Source organism: Zingiber officinale, chromosome 8A (genome assembly GCF_018446385.1).
Source record: "Zingiber officinale cultivar Zhangliang chromosome 8A, Zo_v1.1, whole genome shotgun sequence".
Taxonomy (NCBI): domain Eukaryota; kingdom Viridiplantae; phylum Streptophyta; class Magnoliopsida; order Zingiberales; family Zingiberaceae; genus Zingiber; species Zingiber officinale.
The window spans coordinates 54,533,433-54,551,054 of NC_056000.1; the positions used below are offsets into that span (position 1 = coordinate 54,533,433).

Here is a 17,622-nt window from a genome sequence, read left to right on the forward strand (position 1 = left end):
ATCAAATGTTTTTTTGAATATAATGTTCACCGAGCTACCTGTATATATAAAAGTATGATGAATATTAATTGTTCCTATCGAGAATTTGAGAAGACGGACCTGTCGGTGTGACATGCCTGGAATGTTGACCGCATCTCTATAACTCAAATGATGAGTTGTCTTCTGTGTTGACCAAGCCGCCCGAAGCTCTCTGGCCAACAGTACATGTATCCAACGACTGGGTTGCCCCGATCTTTGGTACCCCGATGCTCGAGGTGGGTCCCACGAATGTATGAGCAATTCAATAATAGCAAAACAATGAAATAAATATAAGATGGGTACGAGTACAGTGGCGTACCCTGACCCCGGGGGGGCGCCCTCTGATGGGTCGGTGAGCTGATCACGGTGCTGATCGAGTCGTAGCGGCCCGAACGAGTAGATGGGTGTGAGCCAGCCGAGGAGCCGGATCTAAGGGCGATGACATGGAATCCGGTGCAGCATGGATCCCATAGGCGGCATGTCGGCCGAAATATGACAACGGCTCCTGAGCCGGAATACTACAACGACTCATAGGTCGGCATATGATGACGGCTCGCAGGCCGGCACACGACATGTAGACTAGATATGATAGCGGCTGGCAGGCCGGATCATACAAATAACTCACAAGAAAAATAACAATTTGAATAGCGAAACACAACACGGCTCGATGGCCGGAACCCCATCTCGACTCGAAGGTCGGAGCAAACAAACAGTACGTAGACGGCGACTGCCCGAAGAGTGACGGCGTTCGCTGGAGACGACGACTGTGACCGCGGGAGGAGGCAACGGCGGTTGCCGGAGGTGACACCCGCTGGAGGCGGTGACTATGGCCGCGGAAGGAGGCAGCGGTGGCTGCCGGCGGCGACACCCGCTGGAGGCGGCGACTGTGGCCGCGGGAAGGGGCAACGGTGGCTGCCAGCGGCGATGGTTGCAGGAGGCAGCGATGCACACTGGTGGCTGCAGGAAGCGACGGCGATGGTCGTAGGAGGCGGTAGCGGTGTCCGCTAGGGGCGGCGGCGCACGCTGGTGGCAGCGATAGTGGTGCTCCTCGTCATCGTTCGCCCGAAGACTGAAGAAGGAGACAACTCTCCTCCGGTGAACCGGCATCTACAGAGAGAGGGAGAGGGGAAGAGAGGAGAGGGGTGACGGTGGCTTCCCGAACACAAAGAAGCCCCCCTAGCTTGCCCTTTTGTTAGGTGGCGACGGAAAACCAAGGCACAAAGAAGCCCCTCCTCCTCACAGTGACGACGCCAGTGCTAAGAGGCCGGAGGAAAGGGGTAAAGGAGAGGAGGAGGGGAGCGATCGGCCACCGACGTCGGCGCCGGCAAGGCATGTGAGAGGAAGCCAACCCTGTTCATGGCGGAGGCTCAAAGCACAACCCGCCCCCCCCCCCCCCTCGAAAATGAACAGTGCTTCCTTATAACCCCCAAACCCTTACCAAGTGTAAAGATCAAAATACCCTCCATCTTCTCCCTTATTACCTATTAAGCCAAGAAATATGATCTGCATCATTAATAGTTAGCAATTATAGTTCGGATGATTAAGGCATTGTCGTGAGGGGCTTTTACTCCCTCCAAATCTTGAGGGTCAAAACTGATCTCTAGCCTCTCTATTCTCTCTTTGTTGCATCCAACAACATGGATTTCCAACCGCTGGGCATGTGACTTACTAGCTCTGTTGGAATTATTGGATCGAGATGTGCTAGAGGAGGGGTGAATAGCGCTCGTGGTTTTCAATTTTCGTGTTCAAAAACATGCGAGTAAAGAGCGGTGGAATAAGAAAACACAACACTGAGGAACCCAAGTATTTACTTGGTTCGTAGTTTAGGGTGACTCTTACTCCAAGGTCGCGATCGTTGATCGCTTTCTTGAGCAACAACTATAATATCGCAAAAGAGTACACTTGAATATTACAATTAAATGCACTAAAATTATACCGATAATTAAAAATCATAAAACTAAAGCTCCGGGTTGTCGGTGTCTTGTTACAACACTTTTGGAACGTCTCTTGAGAAAGACGCGGAAGAAGGATCGCTTGGGAATTGATGATTTGAGCTCTTGGTCAAGGGCTCCTTATAAGCCCCTTGAGGCGCCTCCATTAGCCGAGTCAGCCGCGTAGATAAGCTGAGAAAAAGTCCTCACTGATCCTCTTGAAGGCGCCTCCATACACCTTGAAGACGCCTCCAATGCTGTCTGAGGCGCCTCAAGCCACCATGAGGGCACCTCAAGCCTCCATGAGGGTGCCTCCAATGTGGCTTTCTGCGCAGCTTCTGCCTTGCACCCGAGGCGCCTCCAAGCTCCATGGAGGGCGCTTCGGGTACTATTCATCCGATGCATAATGTGCTCTTTTGTCCCTGCAAAATAGGTTAGTCCATAAAATAATAATATATCCTGCAAAATAAAGTTAGCACATAAATAACATGAACAAGAACATCTGACAGTCACCGGACTGTCCGGTTCTGACTTCGGATTTCCGATCGAAAATCTTAGGTCGAACCGACGTCTACTATTTCCTCAGCGGGGAACGCGTTCTCACATACTCCACTCAGGAGAGCATACCTGATGCCAGATCGATCCTCCAGACCAACTAGACTTTCTGCCTAGGGTTACCACCCCCTAGGACCTAGGGTTACCACCCCTTAGGACCTAGGGTTACCACCCCCTAGCGTTTTATGCCACCTAGGGTTACCTCCCCCTATGACCTAAGGTTACCGCCTCTTAGGGTTTTCCTCCACCTAGGATTACCACCCCCTAGGACCTAAGGTTATCACCTCTTAGAATTTTCCACCACCTAGGGTTACCACCCCCCTAGGACCTAGGGTTACCGCCCTTTAGGATTTTCCACCACCTAGGGTTACCACCCCCTAGGACCTAGGGTTACCACCCCCTAGGACCTAGGGTTACCACCCCTAGGATTTTTCCACCTACCTAACCGCAGTTAGGACTTTCCTGTAAACTCATTCACACATATAAGATAACAAAACAACTTAACTTGAACCCTTTGACATAATCAAAACATAGGTTCAATCGTCGGATGCTTCCTGCACCAACAGGAATCACTGTCAGTCGAACCTCCTGCGATCATACAAATGTCTCCTCAAGCAGTGTTGCTATGATTCTCTTCTTCCTGAGCTGACGGGCATGACTGCTTGGCAAAGGTTCAGACAAGCCTTTCATAATCTCTTCATTGGAGCTGCTGCGGATGCTGCTCGAATGTCAACCTACCCTCACCGTGTTGTCCTCTTGATCAGCAGTGATGGTGGCAGTCAGGAAATGGGGATTAATGGTGGAATCTTGGAGGAATCTATCATCATGGTCGTAGCTTAAGATGGTAACAATGCTTAGCATTATGGGTTGCTGAGCGGTGATAATAGCAAAAGAGCGGCGACGTCCATGGTCGAGCCATGGTCGAGAATCAGTGAACTTCGATCGTTCTGCCTCAACATGCTGGAGTACATGGGGCTCTGAGCTCCTGATGTTGCTAAGTGGCATCCGCTCGGGGCCCCTTTGGAAGCTGGTGGACATGGGTCGCTTAACGCTCGGTGGCGACCGCTGGCTCGAGAATGACTTCTTTCTTTCAAGCTGACTGTGCCTCTTCAACATTAATATACTTGGTAGCCCGCCCGAGTAGCTAGTCAAAGTCTCTTAGGGGCTTTCAGATAAGAGATCGAAAAAAGTCATCATCCGTAAGTCCCTGGGAAAAAGAACTTATCAAGATCTCCGGGTGGCCGATGGGATATCCATAGTCATCTGGTTGAACCTCTTGATCTAGGCCCACAATGCTTCCTTGGGCCCTTGTTTGATCATAAACAGATTGACGTTCATCTTCTGATAGCAGCGACTACTTGCAAAATGCTATAAAAAGTCGTTTGGAAGTCTTTGAAGTTGCAAATGGATCCGATCGGCAAGCGCCTGAACCACCTCTGTGCCGATCTAGAGAGTGTGGTGAGGAATACTCGATACATGACTCCGTTGGTATACTAGTGTAATATGACCTTATTGTTGAACTTGATAAGATGATCCTCGAGGGTCGGTTGTCCCCGTATACTCCCGATTGTCGGTGGTCTATAGTGAGGTGGCGCTTGATCGCCCAGATCTCTTAAGAGAACTACCTATTGATTTACTCGGAGAGTCATCGAGCTAAGGTGCTTTGCCTTTTGCCCATCTCGGATGGGCGCGCCCTATAAAGAGGGCCCTTGTGTATTTTACGCCGGCCTTGCTCTTCCGAGAGTGTGCGGAATAATGTGCGGTGGTAGGGGATTGGCGCCTTCGGAGCATCCCTGAAGGCGCCAACCGACCTATTGTTTGGCTTGCGAATGGCGGTGTTTTCTACTAGGCTCCAGGATTAGTTTGTTGTCCTATCATCGATGCTGTGGGTTTGTTCGTTTGGCAGTCGACCGTCGTTTGCTGCTGTTGCACCAGCTTCGCGACTCGGGCTTATGTTAACATCTTCAAGTCTTCTTGTGTTAGCATTACCATGGTAAGTTGTCGACCATCCTCCATCTTCATGTTTTAGATTTAGGTAGAGTTTCCCACAGATGCCATCAAATATGATTCTGTCTGAAAGCAGAGAAGATGACAAGCTGGGGACATGACTATGGGTTGATTAAGCGGCGACTCCACATAGTCCTACAACACAAAAGACGTTAGTTCCGAGCCAGAAAGGGGTTTCCGGCATTGACCATCCGATACTTAAATTAATTTTTGGCACAGTGTAGAATAATAAGAATGTTGTAGCAAAGAGTGTGTCGAATAGCAAAGTTGCGCATACCTTCGCTTGTAAATAGGAACCCCCCTTTTATTGTAGTGTATGTGCATACATCCAAAGCGTGTACATATTTTCCAAAGCGTCCTAGGAAAAGATAAGTCAAAAAGTGTTCCTAACACCTTTTCCTAAGCGAGTGTGCAAATATCTGATGTGATAGGCGAGAAATTTCTAAAATATGATTTACCTGCTAGACATGCTTTGTTGTTAGTGACACTAACCTCCAAAAGGGTACGATGAGATATGTGGTTAGGTCCCACTGTAGGTCGACCGGATTCCGCTCAAACTAGTTGTCCCTGTTCGGTAGTGTCGTTCGGAGCTTCTGTCTTGTCTCCTTCTCTGCTTCCCAACTGTCGGTGGTTATCTCTGTGCGATTGGCCATGCCGCGCGATTGACGAGGACTGGTTTGTCGTGAATTATCGCATACCTCTTAACTCCAGTCATCGATACCTGAGGATGGTCGTTTGATATCCTTGCTCGACCGACTAGGGGCTCCCGATCGTCTGGTCTAATCGACCGACTAAGGTCTTTGACCATTTTTGACCTTGACATCCGTGTTAGTAGACTTTTCCCCCCTTTGACCCCTTTTTGATGGAGCTACTAAGTCCTCTTCATCACCGTTTCAATTGTCATACTTCATAGGAAGAACCAACTCAAAAAACTATACAGAAGTGATGCATAGGGTGAACCATCACATCACAATGGATGTCATGATGCCAAGATGACCAAAATGAAGAAATAAATCGAAGAACTGAGAAAGCCAAGGTTCAAGTCTTTAGGACAATAATATACTGATTAAACTCTCCAATAGATAACCAAGGGGTTTAAGATTTGAGTCTCCGCTATAGCACGGACCTAAGAATTTTGGTCATTTGGATGGACTTTCATGAGCATTTCATAATTTACTCTGATGATTGATAAAATTTTTTTATAAGATTAAATTGATCATCTTCAAAATTAATTAGTATAAAAAACTAAATACTTAGATTTTAAAAAATAACAATGGATCTCAATCTCCTCCTATCATTAATCATTAAGACGCTCAAAGAAATTCCTAAATGCACCTATGTTTACGGTACTTATCGAGATGGAAAAACTTGATATAATTTTATCATATCCCATTTCCATGTGGTATTGTGGTCACCCTTCTATAAGAGGGATTGATGAAACTACTGTAGATTCCATAGGAAACATGAACACAACAATGAATGTATACATTCGAACTATATTAAAGATTAATTAAAGATTCGATAGAGTAGATTCACATGTAAAGATTCTTCAAAGATAGGAAGTCTAATGAATTCAAAGACCTAAAAGATTGGGTCATGGAGCCAATATTAAAGAAGATTGATGTGATCATTGGTGAGCTGGGCACAAGTGGGGAAAGTAATATAAAGGGAACGACCTATGCACAGAAAAAGTCTAGTGCTTCACCTTCATGTCAAAGCTAAGTACAGTTGGAACCTAACCTTCTTTGAGAAAGACATCGTCAAGATTAAACGCATTAGTAGACAGAGCTCATATCACCAACTATAGTGTCATGAAGATACAAAATAAGCCTTTCTCATGAGACCGTCATTATTCCAAAGGTTAGTAGTCGTCCGTAATTTACCTCCTCTGTGTTGACCTTGGGACGAGTTGACGGAGTGCTGGGGGCGAGCGTAGTCGCCTTTTGCCACCATGAAAATACAAAATAACTATTTGATATCTTATCCTCAGCTACAGTACATTTATAGAAAGTTTTCTTCTAAATGAGATGCGTAACTATGAGATATTAAGCTTCTGAGTCATCCATCATGAGCGCTTCCCAATTTACTCTAGCGGTCATTAGGAAATTTTCATAAGATCGGACCGATCGTTTCAGATTTGATATTATCTGATTCATCTTAAAGATACAAAACAACTACTTGATGTCATATTCTTGGAAGGATTCACAAAGATAGACTACTGTACAAGGCTACAACAGAATGTTGAATTATAGCCTTTATAGTCACCCTATGCCAAGAACTAAATGTTTAAATACGAGCTAAATATTTTTAAAAAATAGAACGAAAATCCTTCCAAAAGTGGAGAAGCCTTTTACAACCTTTAATAATACAATAAGAAACAAGAATGCAATGATAAATGAAATCGAAAATGACTTTACAATTAAAACCTTGCTTTACTTGATCTCTTATTGCTTGGAAATGCTCTTGTTGATCTGGAAATACAGCAACACTTTGCTCTAAAACCCCAAAGAATAGGCATCGAGAATCCTCCTAAAAATTATCTTTATAAGATTGTTGTTCGGGCTGATTTCCGCCTAGCAATCAATTGACCTTACTCATCAATTGATTGTCATGTCAGATACAAACCATTCAAATATATAGAACAACTCTTTTTTACCTAACCAATCAAATGGTAAACCACACTAATTGCTTGCCTCTAACCAAACTAACCAGTCAATTTCAAACCCTTCTATTCATTGGCCACAGTAGAACAATCAATTGCAGCAATCGATTGATTGCTACAAATCGATTTGCCAGTGTTTTATCGGTCTAAAATAAGCTACCAATCAATTGCTCAAGTAGCGAACCCAAACTTTTGGGTTTCGGATTTACCAATCGATTGATGATGATTGCCAACCCTAATTGCAACATTTTCAAGCCTGAATTCGCGTCTTGACTAGTATCTAATTTATCTTAACCTACTAGGATTTTCTCTACCCAACATTCAATCATTCATGGGCTGCTATGACTTCTCGTTTCCTAATATCCAATCATCCATCTTGACCTATTGGAAATTCATCGTCACCTAGTATCCAGTTGACCTCAACCTACTAGGACTGCCTCAATCATGCCAAGTGTCTGGTCAACCTTAACGCAGCTAGACTTTTCTCTTGCCCATTTTCCTATTGGACTTTCGATCACCAAGTATCCGATCAACCTCGACCCATTTGAACTTTTCTTTTGCCAACTTCCCTGTTGAACTTTGGATCACCAAATGTCAAGTCAACCTCAACCAACATGGACTTTCCTTTTGCTAATTTCCCGTTGGACTTTTAATTACCAAGTGTCTAGTTAATCTTGACTCACTTAGATTTTCCTACCTTGATTCACTTGAACTTTTCTCTTACTAACTTTCATATTGGACTTTTCACTACTAATTAAATATTCAGTCAATCTTAATCTACTTAACTTCTTACTAATATATTGATGAAATATCAAAATTTAAACTCGAGTCAACTCGAGCTTAATCAACTTTGACCTCAATTACACCAAAGATCACTTGTTAGAACCTCCACAGTTGAAGATAGGCTACTCCATGGGTGACTTAGTGGGCTAGAGCATAATGTTAATTTGGTTCACAAACATCTAGATCCCTTGAATTATTGACCTTGTAATCATCTTGTACTAAGAGTTAAATGTTTAAGTATTCTAGTCTTCGGGGCTGCAGTGGAAGGATATTCAATTGTCACTTAAGTATTCATGGTTCGATTTCTAGTTGTGAGTACTTTTCGATTTATCCTAACGGCTTATGAAAAACTTTCGTAAGATTAGACTAATCGTTCAAGATTCAACGATGATATCTAACTTGATTAATCATAAATGTTTAAGTATTCCACGCCAAGTGTTGTTGCACTCAACCCTTAACCCTCAACCCTCAACCCTCAACCCTCAACCTGGTCTAGTTAGGAAATTGTTGGTGAAGTCAGGCCTAGCTTGGTCCTTTTATGATAGACTAAGTAGTGTGCTTTAATGTTCAAAGAATATGTTTGCACAATAGTCCAGGTGAATAAACGCTCGCATGTTTATGCTAGTTCGACTTTGTTCACACTTCTATAATGGTTAGTATGAATATAAAGATAACAAAAATGAAAAGCACAAACACAAAAAATACAAACCAATATAACGTGGTTCGACCATTCTCCCTCGAACCCCTATTTTACGATTATGATCCTTTAAGTGAATCACTCTTGCAAACCATCTATTTTTTCTCCCACACAGAACTCTTCCATAGGTGAAGAAACTTCTCGCAAATCTATTTTTAGGATAACACAGTAAGATGAAAAACAAAAACAAGTAAATGAATTACAAATAATGCTTTCACTTGTGCTTGCTTTCTCTTATTTTAAATTGCTCTGGAATGCAACCATACTGACCTAGGAATTATTTAAGTATAGTAGACAAAAACTCCTTGAAACACCCTTTTATAGTGTTTATGTTCGTTCAAAATTCTCTAACCAAACAATTGCTCCTTACCATCAGTCAATTATTTGCCTCCTATCAGTCGACAATTCTAGCATACAAAACATCCGAATGTTATTGCTGTCTTATCAACTCAACAGCAATTCTAGTTTTTTGTTTTGGCATTTGTTGACTACTTAAAATTATCAGTCAATTGTTCACCCGAATAAAACCTTTTGTTTGTGAGCATATCAGTCCGCGTCAACTGCTCAATTGATTGATCCATAAGTTAGGTCCTACCCTCATCAATCCCTCATCAATCAACTGTTCTAAATCACAGATCCCTAAATAACCTTTTATGGTTTTAAGTACTTTAGTTGACTCCCTAAACTCATCAACCACTGCACCATCAATCAATCGATTGTTATAAGTCGATTATTGTAAGCCCCAAATTTAACTAAATCATAATTTCTTGATTTCAAATTCATCAATTGAGTACTCTGCTTCACAAGTTAACAATCAACTGAATAAATAGTATTTCTAAGAAGAATAATATTTTCAACTTGAAATGCAATAGAAGGTTATTTAATCGACTCAGTCAATAATAATTTTTTAACATGAACATGAATGGTATGTTCAATTTGAAAAAAAAATAACAAAAGATTATTCAATTAATTTGATTAGGTAATTGATTGATAAATTTTACGATCGAATATAAAATTATTCAATTGACTTAGTCGATTGAAGAATTTAGGACTAAAATTGCTAATCTTTAAAATGATGTATTTTTAAGATAGAATAACATTGGTTAATATTAAAAAAATAATTAATTTATATATATATATATATATATATATATATATATATATATATATATATATATATATATATTACTAATAAAATATTTGTTTAATAAATTAGTTCTTCGGTACAGCACACTTTTCATGTTGGATTCACACTAGTGGGTCCTACCCCAAGTGCTGCCCCGTCACCTTCACCGACCCTCGTGTGGGCCCTACTTTCTCCGTCCTCAAGTCATATAAAGAATAAATAATTTTTATTTATTTATTATATTTTCGACGCCACGCCCTTTGTCTCCACTTCCTCTCCTTCCTCCCGAAGCAATCGAAGTTGCCGAGCACTTTCGCTTCAAAAGTACATCAAAAAAAAAAAAACAAAAAACCCAACCTTTCCTTCGTCTGATTCGATTCGGAAGCCTCAGCTCCTACTCTCCACAAGTTCGCCACTCAGGCATCATGGAGAACGACCGACGGAGCCACTCGCGCCACGCCTTCGCACACCGCCGGCCCACCCTTCCACCTCTCTATGGTCAGTATGCGCCGCCCTTGGGTTATTTCTTTCGCGGAGTTCTGGATCTTGATTACTCTTTGCCTCCGTTGTCGGATTGTGCTTGGTAGACGCGTGTCTTGGTATGGAGGAGTTTCATGGAGCGGCAGAGGACGACTACGACTCCTTGACGGAGTTCCCTTGCCCCTTCTGCTCTGAGGCATTCGATGTCATAAGCTTGTGCCTTCATATTGACAAGAAGCACCCATGGGAGCATACGAAAGGGGTAATTGCTACTGATTATAGTTATGATGCTTCTGTTCGTATTTTTTTTTCCAAAAAAAAAAAAATAGGGTTCGATGTAGTTTTTATTGGAGAAATTGGTTTGGGAATCATGACTAACTTATGTAATCTTCTCATTGGAAACTGTTTTTAAGTTATCTTCTTTAGGATTATAGCTTTCTAAGGTTCTAAATCAGATTTAAGGCATCAATCCTGCACTGCACTAAGAATTCATTGATAGTAGTTGGGAAAACATCTTTCCATATTCATTTTCAGTAAGGTTTAAGACTTTCATAAATTTGGAAGTTTTTGTGGTTAATCGTTTTGTATATGAACATACCTATCCATTTTCATCAAGATTGTCTTCATCAGCAGACCGTGATGGCCATAACAATTTACAGATGACTCAAACCTTATCCTTTCATGTCTTGAATATGTTTCAGCTTAAATTTCTTTCTTGCTGTTTTTGTTTGGCTTCGTGATTACCTGATTAACCCTGCTTCGTGCTAGGGCTATAATTTGAACCATTTTATCCATTACTTTTTTTTTTTCAGGCATGCCCTATTTGCCAAACTAGGATTGAATTTGACATGGTTGACCACATAGAAGTGCAACACGGGGACTACTTTAAGGTATCTGTAATTTTCATTATCTCTGAACTTGGAAACTTTAAAACTCAGCAGGAATCTTCAGTATTAACTATTAGAAACTTACTTTAGGAGTTGAACATTTGTTTATTGGCTCATTTTGCATGGGATATCATGTTGTATGTTTGATTAGCAACTTGAATTCCTGAATGTGCATTTACATGCCACAGAAGAGTAGAGTCTACAAAGGTTCTTCGGACTTCAACTCCATGCTGAGAAAGTTGTGTGATAGCAGTGATCAAACTTTTCTCGAGGAATCATCTTGCCTAAATTTTCCTTCCAACACAGCACCTGATCCATTGTTGTCAAGATTTATTGGCAATTTCCCCATGACTGATCCATTGGAAGTTACACCGTTGGAATCTTCAAACCGAGAAACTATGGCTGATAAATTATCAGATGAAAAAGCAGTTGAAAGGTAAGAGACAATTTGGTTAAAATGAAAGCTTCTTTAGAAAATAACGAGGTCATGCTTGAAGATCTTATTCCCTGCTACTAATTTGAATCCTAAACCATAATTTACTGCCTAATCTCTCTCTTATCTGTAGTAATCATCAATGGCTGCTGTGTTGAAGATTTTTCAATCTTGCTATTTAAATCCATGATTGATCACTATCTTAGGTCGCATCATTATCAATACTGTACACTTGTTCGAGAAAATCAATCTGTCTCTACTGCCTGTCATGAATTCGAAACATTGACTAATGTTTATGCTGCCCTATCGTTTGTTTTCGCTTTTCCTCTATTATGTTAACCTCAATTCTCATTCCAGTGCTGAGCCATCTTCTTCATTCGAGGATGAGGAACAAGTTCGGAGGACTGAGTTCCTGCAAGGCCTTGTTATTTCTACAATCTTTGATAACTTCTTTTGAGGGAGAATTTGGCTGTTCATGTTGGCATCAGCTACCGCAAGACATTGTTGAGCATCTCTGATTCTTGTGTCTTCATTGACATCAGATAAGAACTTGTTTTGTATGTAACATATTGATAGGCAAGGGCTGTCTCAACTATTTTTGAGGCTTTAGACAGAAAAAACATTATGGACTCAATATGTTTTTTTTTAAAAATAAATATTATTTTTTAAACGATTTTTTATATAAAATTTAGGTTTTTAGTTTTTTTTAATGTAAACTTATTAATTTATTTTTTATATTTAAGATTTGATAATAATTTTTTTCAATTGATAAAATTATTAAATTATTTATTTATTTTTAAAAATATTAATCATTGGAAAATTCTCAATCGATTCAGTGATCGATTACAATCTTTATTGTTCGATCAGAATTATTCTTAATTGATTCAGGTTTTAATTGATTGGGTAATCAATTGTGGAACTTTTTATTCATGAAAATAGAGCTCTTAATCGATTCGTTAATCGATTATGATGTTTAATCAATTAAGTAATTGATTACGAAACTCTATACGAAATAATTGATTAAAATACTTGATTTATTCAGTAATCGATTACAAAGTCATTTGTACGTAATTTTTGACCGCTTAATAATTGATGATTTTTGTTAATCGATTGAATCGATTAGACAAACGATTTAGAAGTCTCTGCTTGTGATTTTTGGATTAAGTTTTTGTTTGTGATTTTTAGCTTCTTAATCGATTGAGAGCTTTCGTCCATTGATTAGGAGAAGTTTTTATCAACGACTGATCAATTGGCTCATATGCTTAATAGATTAATAGACATATCAATCGATTGATGGATCAATTATGAATGATTATGTGGGATTTCAATCTCAAATTGGAAAATAATTTTCCAATCCGTATTTTCCTAATGCCTAAAATAATAAAACTACAATTACTACAATTCGTAAAACTATTTTACGATCATGTCAAAGCATGATCGGGTTCTGATACTGTCACACCCCTAGAGAAATCCCTATCGACAAAATTTCGACAGCATCTCTCAGTACCAGTGACAATCTGAAGCATATATATACATACATCCACAAACATATTCATCAGTAATATACAACAACCCACACGGCTAGATGAAAACACAACCACGCAGTTTAATAGACAACCCACACGGATGTAACATAAACACAGTGGAAAATCACAGAATAACGAACATAAAATAAACCAAATAACTAACTGCGAGTCTGCTCGGCTTGACACATCATTACCAAACCAAATACAAGATATCACAAAGCTAAACTCCAAGTCCACATCAAACTATTACAATGCCAAGATCACAAATCCAAAACAAAATAGCGTAAGAAACCGAAACCATAGATTGTCCTCCAATGTGACGTGGGGCTGGCAAACATGGCCTCCAAACGACTCCATGAATTCTTTACCTGCTACCTGACGAAATAAACCAGTTTATGGGGTGGTGAATATTAAGACTCAGCGGGTAATAGACGGATAGTGCATGAACATAATAAAGAACTAGAGATACAAAGGGAAAATAGCAGATACAATAGTGATATCATAATAAATATCCATACTTGAAATCATATCCTAGGCTAGTAATAGAAGGTCAGATGTAGCAAAGACCTGCTATAGTACTGCTCATAACTACACGGGTAACATGTGAGATATATACATATTACCAATAAGTAAACCAGTGTCTAAACCCATACCTCAGGTATATATCTCAACCTATGTGAGCATATCAACATAACTAAACAACAGTAGCATAGATAAGCAATAGCAGCATAAGTAAGCAACAACATCAGTAGGTATAATAATAACAGCGTATGCACGGATGGTCACTCCGCCCACCCCTCCGCACCACGACCCTTGTATGGTCGAGAGGTCGGATCGATGACAACTGTACGACACTCAAACTGCCATTACTCTCGAGTGACCGAGTGGACAGTTTGCATAGTAGCTATTTAGCTACGTAGCAATAGGGTCCTTGCTGCTCACAACTCCAGCCGCCACTACTCATGAGTGATCGAGTGAGTGCATGACAGGACAAGCAGCACATTCCCACTACCACTACCCATGAGTGGTTGAGCGTGCGGTCCTGGCTAACGACCCACTCAACCACAAGGGAGACATGGTCGCCGGCATGCATGCAATGACATGATGCGTAAAATGCAACAGTCATCATATATATATATATATAAACAGAAAACAGGTATGTACGTGAAGCCAGCATGCTTAGTAAGGTATGTAAATAACAACATTCAAGCAAGTAAACATGATATCCAGTATCCATATATCCAATATATACTATCTAGTATATGGTATATGGTATATGGTATCCAGTATCTGCTAAATATCATAGATAGCAACTAGAGACTGTATAGATATAGAAACGAGTTTCTCAAAGATTGAGTGGTTAAGTATCAAGTACAGGAGAAATACGAGTGGAGTCAAGATAAATACAGAAACTATCCGAAAATATAGCTTATGCACTAGGATCAATGTACTAAAGAGATAAAGTAAGAAGTACCCGTCTTTATCTGCCGATCGTGATAAATAATGCCACGTCGAGATGTGTCTCCGACTAGTATCCTACAACACAGAATACATAGTACTGCTAAGTTCTATCACAAGCCAAATAACTAATCCTAATCCTAATCTGATTAGGAAATCAACATTTTAATTCTATTTACTGATCCAACACTTCTTACACAACTAATCCTCTTATGATTTAATCCAATTAAATCTTAATTAACAAATGGTTCACATTACCTTTTCCTTCTTCAATAAAATCTGATACAAAATTCATATCCACCAACCCATCACATAAATGCAATCAAATCTCTATACATTGCTTACCTTAATTTGGTTGCTTCCCTATTATCTCGCGGTTGAAGATCTTGTTGTTGGAAATGGTGGCCCAAGCTATGGATGCCCACGCACAGTGATGACCAAAGCAAGATGTGTTGGTGCGGTTAGCACTAACGGTCTAACTCAGGTTTTGATGAATGACAAATCGGGTTAAGTTAGGTTGTTGTGATCTAACACTCTGACCGAGTGTGCAGACGAAGTCTAGACAGGTTGACGGGCTGACCGGATGTCTGACACAAAGTCCAAGCGGGTCGACGGGCTGACCGGACGCTTGGTGAGAAGTCCAGCTAGGTCGACGGGCTGACCGGATAGCTGGCGAGAAGTCCAGACGGGTCGAAGGGTTGACCGGACGTCTGACAGGTGAGTAAAGGTAAGTCACTGGAAGGGAGTGACTGTGAGGATGCGTTCCCGGGAAGGGAACATTAGGCATCGATCCGGCTTAGATCCATTTCGGATATCTAAGTCGAGATCGTGACTAGATTCCGGTCTCGGAAAGACGGAATCTAAGTCATACTTTTTATGTCAAACTTATAAACTGTGCTAACACTCTGTTTTGCAGGATATACATTATTTATTTGCCTTGGACTAACCTTATCTTGCAGGAAAGCTGGTTGCTGGAGAAAGGTGGTCCGGGCGCCCTGGAGGTGATTTTTATCCAGATCACACGTCACCACGTGGAGCTCGCTGGTTGGACCTGCCACGTCTCACCAGGGCGCCAGGAAGGGATCCGGGGCGCCCCGAGCATCCTATAAAAGGAGAGTCAGAGGGGAGCTTTAAAGACAACTGAAAATGAGAGATCTTATACTGCTTGCTCTGCTGCTCTGCGCTCCTGCGACGCCAACAAAGCTCCGACAACACGCTCTTTCTTCTTTGGTTAATTTTCTTGTCGGTATCACTTTAATTTTCATTAGCACTTCAGCACTTAACTTGTAATAATTTTCCGAACTGCTAGTGATTGCCCGCCGAAAGCACCCTTGTGTGCAGGCCTTAGAGTAGGAGTCGACATAGGCTCCGAACCAAGTAAAACTGGTTTGTGTTAGCATTGTCTGTCTATTTTCATTGTGCGTAACTCTTTTCGAACGAATTGTTTAATCGATATTCACCCCCCCTCTATCGAAACTTCACGATCTAACAAGTGGTATCAGAGCAGGTACCGCTCTGATTTGGTGCAACCACCAATCAGACAGGGGGGAAATTTTCTCTTGTTTCTTTTCTTTCTTTCGCTTTCAATCTTACATTCAATTCCAAACTGATACTATTATCTTTTTGGAAAGTTTTCTCGTTGAAATTAAATCTAAATTGGTGCAACACCAATTTAGTTCATTTATTATCTTTTAATTCTTCCCGCACTGCTAATCCAAAACCAAGTCTTGGGAATTTGCCTGCCTATTTATTTGATTGTGTGCAGGGATTAAAATGTCTCATCTTGAAGGCTTCAGAACAGTACGACTTCCCCTTTTCAACGGGGACGATTTCCCATACTGGAAGAAGCGAATGGAAGTGTATCTTAAGACGGACTTCGACCAGTGGATGAGCATCACCAGACCCTACAAAATTCCAGTAGACAGTTCCGGGAATCTACTGGATCCAAAAGATTGGACATCAGACCTAAAAAAGAAGGCATCGATAGAGAACAAGGCAATCAACACCCTACAGTGCGGATTGACTAGAGAAGTACTAAACCAGGTTGGACCACATAAGAACGCCAAAGAGCTGTGGCACAAACTGATCGAGCTGCACGAAGGAACCAGCGATGCTAAGGTAACAAAAAGGGATTTACTCTAAATAAAATATTCAATATAAAAATACAGGAAGGGGAAACTGCAAGTCAGCTACATACGAGGATCAAGGACATCCTCAACGAACTCCACGCGATAGGCCACCAAATGGAGAACCGGGACCTAATAAGGTATGCACTGAATGTGTTTCCACATAATAGTTTGTGGACATCTATTGTGGATGCCTACAAAATTTCAAAAAATTTATCTAAATTTAAATTAGACGAGTTGTTTTGTGAATTAGAACTACACGAGCAAACTAACGTCGGGGCTGAGAAGGGTGTAACTTTGTTTGCAGGTTCCTCCAAGGAGAAGATAAAGAACAAGTCTGAACCTGAATACGACTCTGATCAGAACTCTGAAGATGAAGAGCACCTGGTGAACTTGGTAAGGAAAATGTTCACCAGGAGGAAAAGGAGCTTCACCAAAAAGGACCTTCAGAAGATCAACTCTCCAACCGACTCGAGGAGTGTGACATGCTTTGGATGTAACAAAAAGGGCCACTACAAGAACGAGTGTCCAAAGTTGAAAAACGAGAAACCAAGAACGACCAAAAAGAAGGCCCTTAAAGCAACGTGAGACGACACTTCCTCGGATGAATTGGAAGCCGAAGAACAGAAGAACAAGAGTTACCTCGCGCTGATGGCCCGCGAAGAAGAATCGAAGGAAGAATCGGAAAACGGGTCCGAACCTGAATCGAACCACGAGTCCGTACTCGTTTCCGAAGGTCCTGAAGAGGTATACCAAAATTTAAATAAGAAATTTTTCAAAATTATTTCCTGCTTAAACAGTAAATTAGTTAAAATAGAAAAAGAAAATGAGTTGCTTTTTAAAGAAAATCAAAATCTCAAGGAACAAACAAAAAATTCAAATCCAACTCAAGTTCTAACACTTGAGGAGGAGAATTTATCACTAAAAAATGAA

The 17,622-nt window shown here is 40.9% G+C and overlaps 1 protein-coding gene across 1 annotated transcript; it reads left to right on the top strand.

The window, feature by feature from the left end:
- Nucleotides 1-10,062: 10,062 nt before the first annotated feature.
- LOC122009107 (protein DEHYDRATION-INDUCED 19 homolog 2-like) lies at nt 10,063-12,183 on the top strand. Its single transcript, XM_042565130.1, has 5 exons — nt 10,063-10,277; nt 10,367-10,521; nt 11,072-11,149; nt 11,335-11,582; nt 11,937-12,183. Exons 1-5 carry the CDS (start codon nt 10,205-10,207, stop codon nt 12,034-12,036), a joined length of 654 nt encoding a protein of 217 aa, XP_042421064.1. The 5' UTR covers nt 10,063-10,204; the 3' UTR covers nt 12,037-12,183.
- The last annotated feature ends 5,439 nt before the right edge of the window (nt 12,184-17,622 follow it).